Below are 10,287 nucleotides of genomic sequence, written 5' to 3'. Positions count from 1 at the left end.
GAGAGAGACTGGCTTGAATATCGCAGCAAGAGATGCAGCCTTTTGTTTTTTCCCTGCAGGAAATTGGAGGGAGTGACTCGATTTTCACAAGAACTGGTATACTAATTGGAAGCATGCTAATGATACAGGCAAAGGGATTAGCAGGCACATTAACAGCAAAGAGCATCAAGCATGCATATGTTACTGGAAAGAGAATGAAATGCGATGCCAACACAGGCAGTGAATATTTCAACCATGGTTACACTCCCATCAGCTTGCGCGAAACCGCCTGTATCTGGCCGCAATTGTGACATATTGAATTCTCTTGTCTCAAAACGAACTGCCACTGAGGGGTGAAGTGGATCAGTCATTAGCAGAGATGAACTGGGAAAGCGACTGTTTCTCCACTGTTTGACCTACAACCCTACGCAACACAGAGCTTGCAAAGTTTTCCGACAATTCAACAACACGCAACTTTCACCACATCACATTATATTCAAATCACATCATTGAACGACTTTCGAGCACTCGTAACACGACGAAACTGGTTAAGATGCGGGGAGGTTCATGGTTTAACACTCAGGTGGATGGAACTAAAGACCCGACAGGCAGTGAAAACTGTATCTATAGTATGGCGTAATGCAGGCTCACATGCAAGACAGAGCGACTGTTATCATCGGGCAGACACGGACAAATGTGATGCAGTCACTCACTAATTTATTTCTCACACAAGACGAGGAGAAGAGGGGCAGCGGCACATTAGTGAGGACTGGGCATCACACTTCTCTGTCCTTGCTGCATTGATAACAGTCTCTTTCGCGATTGTTTCTTTGCAATAAGCACAAATACCGACTACCCACTTTACTGCACTGTCGGCTTTAGTTCCATCCACTTCGCAGTGCACAACCATGACTCCACCGACATCTTAACCAATTTGCCTCTGCTTACGATCGTCGGCTCTCAAGTTCCAATGCTGTGATTTTGAACATATCATGGAACTGTGTAAGTTCGCGTCATTTTGGAATTGTATCCTGAAAGCCCTTCTTGCAAGCTCTTGGTTTGCCTCAGCGTGTAATCAAACAGATCGAGAGAAACAGTCCCGCTTCTCCCAGGTTCCATCTCTGCGATGTGACTCGACATCCACTTCACGCCCTCCACGCGAGTCCTTCTCGAGACAGCACACACCTTCACTCGTCAACTGTCACAATTGCAGAGCGAACACTCAGGACGCCGCGCGCCCTGAGAGTTAACCGAGTGGCTTGGATCCTGTCGCTCCTCTTTCCACCTTCCCCAATTGCATGCCTTGATGCTCTTCTTGGCTGTTACTGCGCCCTGCTAAATCCCTTTGCCTTCAGGATCCGTCATCCGCTCCATTCCTTCCGGCGAGCTCTCTTTTTCAGCTTCACAGCTCCCCCCACATATATACACATGGAAACAGGAAACAAGACAAAAGACCATCCTTGACAGAGCGAAAACACAGAACTCTCTCGTGTACCAATTACCGAAAATGAACCTGTAAACAAGAATACAAAATAAGAACAAGTTGCTTCTTTGGAAACTGCCTGAGATGAACCTGAGCTGGCTTGTACAAAAAAACACGAGGAAAACACTAACATATAGGATAAAAAAACCCAAGAGACAGTATTAGCGACGAGGACAGGAGAGCCTCAGGTCACACAAAGTGAACCCGGCTCACTCTCCTCACTGCGAGGCTGAACCCGCGCTCCTCCCCGGCAGGTGTTCCTCGTCCTCGTCCGGTGCTCCTGCTGGCTGCTGCTGCCAGGCGGCGGGGATGCCGCCGACGGTGTGTGTTCTGGCCTTTTCAGCACATTTGCGAATATCCTATTCTGTCCATAGACTGTATAAAAATAATTCTGAATGTCCGCTGAATTAAATAGCTGCTACGTTGCTTCGTTGATTTTGTTTTTATGCGGGATGACGCACTGACCGTCAGTGACCGTCAATTATACGTCTCCATGACCGTAAACTGCGTAAATTGCAAAGCTGTTTTTTATTTCCCATCGGCTGTTTCATTCTTGGTGTGTCAGTGGAGTTTTCATGTCTGTTTTTAACACACATATAACTGTGTAATAAAACTAAAAACATAAAAAAAAAAAAAAAAAATACTATTTATGTCCACCTTATAAATATTGTAATTACTCTGAAACACCTGGCTGTGTTTGCTGTAAATAATTTCTGGGAACTAAGTTTGGAATAATTAACTCACAACATAATAGATGCACAGCAATCCATAAGATAAGTCCGATATTTTCATGAAAACTCCCCAGCAGACACCAACACTAACGTGGCCGAGTGGACTCCGGAGTTGCTGCATGAGTTGCATTGTATGATCTGTGGTGTAGTGGGCTGTCACTCAAAAACTGAGTAGCCAATGGGGACGCACCCCTGAAAGTCCCGCCCACCTGGGAGGTTTGTGTCAAAATCGAAAACAAAAAATGAGGGAGCGCAAAAGAGAGCAAAAGTCTGATCATTGAGAAAGAAGAAACAAGAACTGCAACAAAAACCTATGTTAAAACAAAGAAAAAATACTTATAGTTTACATGATTACACAAATGATTTGTTTGCAACTTATAGTTTTATTTTTGAAATTGTTTTTATTTTGCTTGACTCAGTTTTTTTTTCTTTTAAACTCATAGTTTTGCTTTATTCTGAGAAAGTGTTGCTTTATCTTTATGATACAAAACTAATCCCATAACCTCTGCAGATGGGAGTGGAGGCCAGGAAGGTTATTGAACTGACTTTGCTGCCCTCTACAGGTACATGTATAGAGAATCAACACACACTAGTTTCAGTTTCATCTAGCAATAGCTTTGCTGATATCATAAGCAGCTAAAGAATTACAAAAATACCAAACCTTTACTTGTGATGCATAAATAATAAATTAAATTATAACAATAAAGGCTTGTTGTTGGAAGAAAACAGTGAAAACCTCTTAATATACTTTTTCTGAGTAAAGACACCAAACCAAAGTTTACAAATATTAATTTCCCCCTCATCTGTTGCTTTTGCTGCTCTCCTGTAAGATGTTCATTGATGAGGTGACTCCACAGTGATCGATTGTCCTACCTGGTGGGGGAAGCTCCTCCTCAGGACAGAGGTATTCCACACTGCTGACTGTGAGGTTTGAGCTCAAAGACCCCCCGAACCCTCCAAGCCGGACTGCACCGTCTGAGCAGCAGCCCTGGGGGGGGGAGCAGGGGTCGTGGCATAGAAGATTGCTTGATAATGCTACATCTGCAGGAGGAAAGGAGGGGAGAAGTATGTCAAGATATCTGTGTTGTGGATACATAAAACTTTGTGGCATTCAGTTATCTCCATTCGTAGAATGTAATTTATAGTAATGACGCTGTTCCTCCTGTTGCTTTCCCCCTATTTTCTCTGTTTTCATAAGGCAGGCAGTTACAATGAAGCATATTGAACACAACTTATGCCTTGATGTGAGTATTGCCTTTCAAATTTACAATAAACTATGCGATAGAAGTGGAAATACACTTTCAATAAATAGTCATTATATGAATGGAAAGAAATACATGTTTTCTATTAGAAAAACAAATGGGGGATGAAGTGACCACATGTCACAATTTCCTTAAAGCGGACCTATTATGCTATATGGGAAAAATATATTGTAGGGCCAAACCTATACAAAACATGTCTGTGAAGTTTTTTGCTTAAAATACCAAACAGTTCACCCATTGTAGCCATGCCTCATACTGCTCATACCCCTCTTTTTCAGCCCTGTTAGAGAAACGCGGATTTTGGGTCCTTAGCTTGAAAAAGAAAGAAAGAAGAGGAGGCGGAGCTAATGCCTGATCAGAATTCTACCGGAGATAAAGTTAAATTCTGTTGTGATAAAACGCCATCCTGTTCTAAGCCACATCAAAGATTATTTCTGAAACAGTATCTCAAATGCTTGTTCTCTTGCGGGTTTATCACAAGGTGAGTTCCTTTTTTTATTTCCTGCTTTTTAAAACACATGTGCTCTACAGTACAGGTTAGCTCTGAGTGTTAGTTCCAAAACACGTCAGGCATTGTTTCTGATAGCAACTTTCTGTGGGTCCGCTGCCGATTTGACGTCAGATCGGCAGCAAATCTGTATCCACTCGTTGTGCCCCCGTTTTTAAAAGATTTGGGTGAGGAAGAAAAGAGAGAGGGTTTTATTTTCTGATGCTGCATGAGTTCCCCGACACACCGGGGACACATATTTATGTATAAAATACATCACAAACTGCATTTTGCATGATAGGTCCCCTTTAAATGACATTCACCAATTACAGTATATCATCTGGATTAAAAAGCATACTTCATCTCGCATTTAGCCATGTGATCAGTAAAATAATGATGGAAAAACTGTATACCGGCTAAGGCTGCTTTTAAAAGCAAGCAAAGAATGGTGTGATCCTATTTAGTTCTCTTTTTACAACAATTTCCCATCCAGCACCATACCTGTGGAACTTTGCTTTAGCTTCTCATTTTTCTTTTTCCTCCACTTCCAGGGCTTGAAGATGCGCCCCAAGGTGGCCAGCTTGCTGTTACGGCGGATGGGTGGAGTGTGGACCCCGCTCACCAGACAGCCGCCCCTCAGCACCCTCTGCTGGTCCACCAACTCTACTACAGGGACAGTTGGAAGAGTTGTAGCAAGATGAATACATGGGTAAGGAAAAATGGGTGTGGGTTTGTAGAGGGGGTGAAAGGGAGAGAGAGCATGGTGGTGGGGATACAAGGATGAAAAGAAAAAAAAGTGAGAGCAGGGAGAGAGAAAAAGAGGGAGAAAAACCAGAGCACAATTAGTATGCTCACCTTACTGAATAAACCATGATGGACTCCAAGTGCTGTGAACAGATTGAATTAGAAAGACTAATTTGATCGAGGCACACTCCCTCAATGCTGTTACTTCCCTGCGAATTCCCTCCCTCCAAGCTATACGTCACGCATCAAAATAAATATCTCTCACAGTCTAAATTTGGAAAGAGTGCACAGACACAGACAGCCTCATAAAACTCCAAAAAATGCATTTCCCCGGCGACTAACTTCATTAGAATCGGCCAGTTAAACAGGGCTGATTGTTTTGACTGTTTCAACCAATTTTTGTTTCTAATATCCCGCTCCTCTGCTACATATATATGACATTTTGTCCTAGCTATCACAGCATACATGTCTCCGAAGTGATCAGTGTCCTCAGGCAGTAGAAATATCTCTACAATATGGATTATAATGGCAAGAAAAAGGCAGAATAAGGATTGCTGTTCATTTTGAAATCAAATGCATTACACAAAGGCCATTATGATATGGGTGTGTAAGATCTAGTGTTTTGATAATGTCAAACATGCAAGTAGTTATGTTATGCACAGGCAGTATCCGAACATACTGTAACGTCAGAAAATGAGCTCACAATCGCTTACAATGAAAGTGATACAAATAAAACAAGAAAAAAAACACTAAAGAAAAAAAAGACGAAGATAAATATATGGAACAGTTTCATTTACAAACTGATAAAAGTGATGAATACTAATGAAAGTACCGGTATGCAGCGATGTATGACGAGTGCAGTCCATATGCAGTTAATTTATTTATAATATAAATGAACTGAACCACCTAATGTGCTGCTATCCTTGCACAGAGAGCCCCTTTCTCTCTAAAGGAAATGTGTATTTCATTCAACGATGGCTATGACTCATAACAGGCCAAGTGTTGGCCTACAGATCCATGTGTGAACATTGCTGCTGGTGAGAGCCAAGAAACAGGAAATGTAGAGTATATTCCATGTATTTAAGAGCTACATGTGTCATTGTGACAAAAAGGCAGCCATATATGCCTTCAGGAGGCTGATATCTTTGTTCAAATATTCAGTTGAGGAGGAGGCAAGGATTTGTAATGGGGGAGGTTTGGGGGGTGGAGGGAGGGTGGTGCAGAGGGGATCGGGTGTGATGTTGAGTACAGTGATGGAGGAGGGAGGGTACAGCTGACTCCTTTTCACGCCTTTTCTTGCAGCTCCTTGCTATTGCCCTGAAGCAAAGCGGCAGGGAGTAGAACGAGGATGGTGGTTTTATTTGGGGGAGGAGAGAAGAATAGAAGATGAAAGGAGAAACAATGAGAGGACAGTCAACAAGGAGAGGAGACACGAGAGGAAAGGAGAGAAGAAACATGGGAGAAAAGGAAACGTTAAAGGAAAAGGAAATGAAAAACAAGGACAGGTGGTCCAAGAAAGAAGAGGGAGAGGAGATGGGGGAAAATAAGAAAGAAAAGGCAGTGGAAAGAGGAAATGGGGACGGGTAAACAGCCAGATGTGAGGAAAGGAAAGTCATGTCAATACAGAAAACAGAGGGAGTAAAGGGAGTAAGTGAAGGAGGAAAGATGAGATGACAGGAAGTCATTTCCAGCTTGACATTTGACCCTGAAGGTTACTTGAAACAGGTCAGTCGACCCCGCACACCCCCTCTGTCTGTGTTATCATCACTGCTGTCACAAAAGCAGCGTGGCAGACGCGGCGGCGCACGCAGAATCAGGTCAAGCTCCAAGGAAACGCACCCAGTCGCACAGAGAGAGAGAGAGAGAGAGAGAGAAGCTTAAGAGAAGGAGAGGGGGAGAGGGGGAGCAGGAGGGGTAAAGGCGTTGTGTCTGTGTGAGAGGGAAAAAGTGTGTGTGAGTGTGTGTGTGTGTGTGTGTGTGTGTGTGTGTGTGTGTGTGTGTGTGTGTGTGTGTGTGTGTGTGTGTGTGTGTGTGTGNNNNAGGAGGAGGAGGAGGAGGAGGAGGAGGAGAGGGGAGAGAAGAGGAGCCCCCAAACAGACACTGCCTGCCACATCTAAAGCCAGTGGCAGCAGTGCATTGTGGTTAGGGGGTGAAGCCACATGGAGAAGGAGATCTGTCTGCGTTTTTTTGAAAGGGAGAAGGAAGGAGATGGAAGGGGGGGGGGCAAGAAGGAGGGGATTCCAGGGAGAAGCGGAGGGATGGGAGGGGGCTGTTGCTATACGGAAGAGCTTGCAGGAGAATCTGTGCTCGTCCAATCACGGAGCAGCTATTTATAATGCATATCAAGTAACTCTTCATTTTTCATAGAAGGGGTGGTTTTTAAGAGAAAATGACAGGAGCACAAGGATTAGGTGAACACACGTGCACGCACATGGAGATTTGTTTGATCCAACAGATGAGGATATGTCGAAATGTGTGTCAGATAAGCATGAATGAACTACATGGACCATGTGGCGGTTCTAATTAATATGGCAATGCAAATAGGATTTATTAAATCCACGTGTCATGCTGATGCAGAAGCCCAATAACCATTTGCTGCTTGCACATGGTCCTCTCCAATAAATCTGCACATACTGTAATTCCAATGAGATGGTTGCGTCACGGATTTACACAAGTTAAAAGATTAAATTCTGAACAGAACACGTCATATAATTCAAATACCACCTCAGGATTGGAAGTAAATATATACTATGTGAATCCTACAATCTATGCTGCATTAGAACAGTTTCCAAAATGATTTAGGACTGGAATGAAGCAAAGTAAATACATAAAGGCAATATGATCATTTGACTTGGCGAGGAAACTACATCAGAGTGTTTTAGTGTGCTACCAAGGACCACACCCCTCTAAACCAGCTTGTCAGCACATTCAGGAGCCTAGGATCTCACCCCACATATGAACTTCCCTCTCAAGTGCCTATAGTGAGCGAATGAACAGGAATATAAATGGAGAAAGTCTTATAGCATGCACAACCAGGTCAGAAATGTAAATCCCATGTGAAAGAGCTCAAACTTGCCTTTCTCCTTCGTAAACATTGTCTACGTCTATGATGTACATTTATTTAAAGGAAATTAAGCAGGGTAAACTTTAAAAGAAGATGGCCACGGCCACAATGTAAGGTTTCAACACTGTAATCTACAAATCACTAATAACCAGTAACCAAATATAGCTCTTTTATACAGTCTGTTTCTCAAAGTCAACGGTCGTTAATAGAAGGAATGCTTTGTCAAAGAGCCAAAGTCCCAAAGTTCCTGCTCTGTTGTAACACTGACAATCACAAAGGCAATGTATGTGAGTAAGCAACGAAAACAACTCTGAATACGTGTAAATTATATTTACAGATTTTGCAATGAAAGACATTCACACTGAGGATTAGGATAGTACTAACGGCATAGTTTCAGCACTGAGGTTGTGTGAGGAAAGCCTTGCTATGCAGAATGACCTGACAGATGGATCTAATGAGTGGACTTTCACTTTGACACAAATTATGTTATTAATGTTTGCACTATTAGACTGCATTACAAAAACGTTGAGGATTCAAGAATGTATCATCTTTAACCCAAATCCAAATGTAATGTTATTTTGCAAACAGGTGTTAAAACCTCTTAAACACAATCAGCACTGGAAATGAACGATGAAAAAGGCCTTGGAGAGTTGTAAAGTGAGTCCGGGAAATACTATTTTACTACTTTTAGTAGGCTACATAAAATAAACAAGTATTTACCGATTAGAACGAGTCCAGTCTGTCTTTCCCAGTAGCCTTTAACATTGGCTATGTGTTAATAATAATAATATCTGCACTTTTTTATCATTTTCCTTTTGCTGCCTCATCAAGTCAACATTGTATTTCGTACAACAGTTTGGTTCATGACTAACTTCCTGCATCATAATAGTATTCCAACAAGCCTCCACTGCAGTATATTTAGGGTGAAATAGCACATGTTAGCATGCTAATACAGTATATGCTTAAATGCTAATGGTAAAAAGTATCCCTACTTAACCTTAGCATGTTAGCATTGTGAGCATGTTGCCAGGTTAGCATTTGCAGTTTGCAGCCTAACACCACTGCTAGCAAGGTGTGTACTATACTGTACCTTGCTGCAGGCAAACCCGTGGCTAATAACAAAACATATACATCTTACTGTGCAACCATTCCTGCTTAACAGTGTGTGTGTGTGTGTGTGTGTGTGTGTGTGTGTGTGTGTGTGTGTGTGTGTGTGTGTGTCTGTTCTCATCACAGCTATAAATAACGTCAGAATGGCCCTTGACTCTCATCACCTCTGCGAGCCCGACAGTGCCTCTGTTCCTGGCTAAAGCTGCTCTGCTCCTTCCACCATGTCAACTGACAATGTGCCCTTGAATGGACCACCTTCTTACCCGCTGCCATGCCAGATAACCTCCTCATTTTACCCCCCCGGCTTTACAACTGTGCTGCCATCTGTGTGTAGCCCCCTGCCTCAGGGGCCCAGGCACAGTCAGGGCACACAGCTAACCACTCGCAGGGAGAGAGCGAAGAACAGAAGGGATAAAGCACTGTGGAATTAAAGAAAGTATGAATGAGAGACAAAGGCTGGGTTTAAGAATGACAGTGATCAAGTGCAGAATGATTAATGGAGAAGCAGAGAGAGTAATGAACACCTTAAAAAATGACTCTATTCTGCCTAAAAAAATTGCAGAGACCAACTTACAATTCATTAATAACACCTGAAAGCCTTGTCTCATAAAGATTTCTTTCTACATTTATTCTGTCACAGCTCTAAACCTTGTCCAATCAAGTGTTTATCCAATCACCGATATTCTTCCTATCAAGCTTTGCTACAACAATACAAAACAACTGAATGACTAATCAGTACTTTTCCCTTAGGTAAAGCTTTATTATACTGGAGGACAGTAATCACCATTCAGGACGCAAAAGGTCATTTCCTTTGTTTCCTTGTTAATTTCCATTCTCCCCACAACAATGTACTTCATTAAGCAGAGAAGTTTCTCCATTGAAAGCGCACATGTCATTCTCATTTAACAACCTAACTGGACTTAAATGATGACCTTAAAGCTAGGGTGGGTAATGTATTTTCGTTGTTTTGATATATTTGTCGACCTACTACAGTATTTACATCCTGACAGCAATCAGTAAATGAAACGCTCTGACAAACAAAAGAAAAACAATCAAAATGTTTTTTCAGGGAAGCATGGAGGACTGTCAATGTGGCCAACATGTCAAGTTTCTTGCTAGATTTAGCAAGTTTTGAAGCTAGTGCTGCTCGCTATTTTCATTGAAAAAGAGTCGGCAGCATTGACGGTTTTATTTTTTTGGGTTGGTTACCTTAAAAAATTCAAGCTTATTCTTACTAGCATCTCAAATGTGTCAAATTAGTTTTACAAATAAAACACATGTATACCATTTTGAGTAGTCCATATTGAAAGAAATAAGTAAGTTCTGGTCTAAAGAAACCAAAATAAGCTCCTTTAGGAAACTCATTTATTTTAGTTAGCAAAGGTCAAGCCTCCACCTCATCAAAGTGATTACAGTCAAAGTGTGAA

General features: G+C 42.1%; 1 protein-coding gene across 2 annotated transcripts in view; it reads right to left on the bottom strand.

Moving 5' to 3' along the window:
- Positions 1–10,287, bottom strand: part of phactr3a (phosphatase and actin regulator 3a) — a 34,653-nt gene that overhangs the window by 12,861 nt on the left and 11,505 nt on the right. For both annotated transcript variants that reach the window (XM_010793124.1, XM_010793125.1), the window contains exons 2-3: positions 4,444–4,608; positions 3,067–3,234 (exon numbers count right to left, since the gene is read on the bottom strand). In XM_010793124.1, coding sequence (XP_010791426.1) covers positions 3,067–3,234; positions 4,444–4,608 — 333 coding nt within the window. The remainder of the gene's footprint in view (positions 1–3,066; positions 3,235–4,443; positions 4,609–10,287) is intronic.

The sequence above is a fragment of the Notothenia coriiceps genome, unplaced genomic scaffold (genome assembly GCF_000735185.1).
Source record: "Notothenia coriiceps isolate Sejong01 unplaced genomic scaffold, NC01 NC01_scaffold00037218, whole genome shotgun sequence".
NCBI classification, from domain to species: domain Eukaryota; kingdom Metazoa; phylum Chordata; class Actinopteri; order Perciformes; family Nototheniidae; genus Notothenia; species Notothenia coriiceps.
The sequence above is the reverse complement of the archived record's forward strand: the minus strand, read 5'-3'. Positions and strand labels throughout refer to the sequence as shown.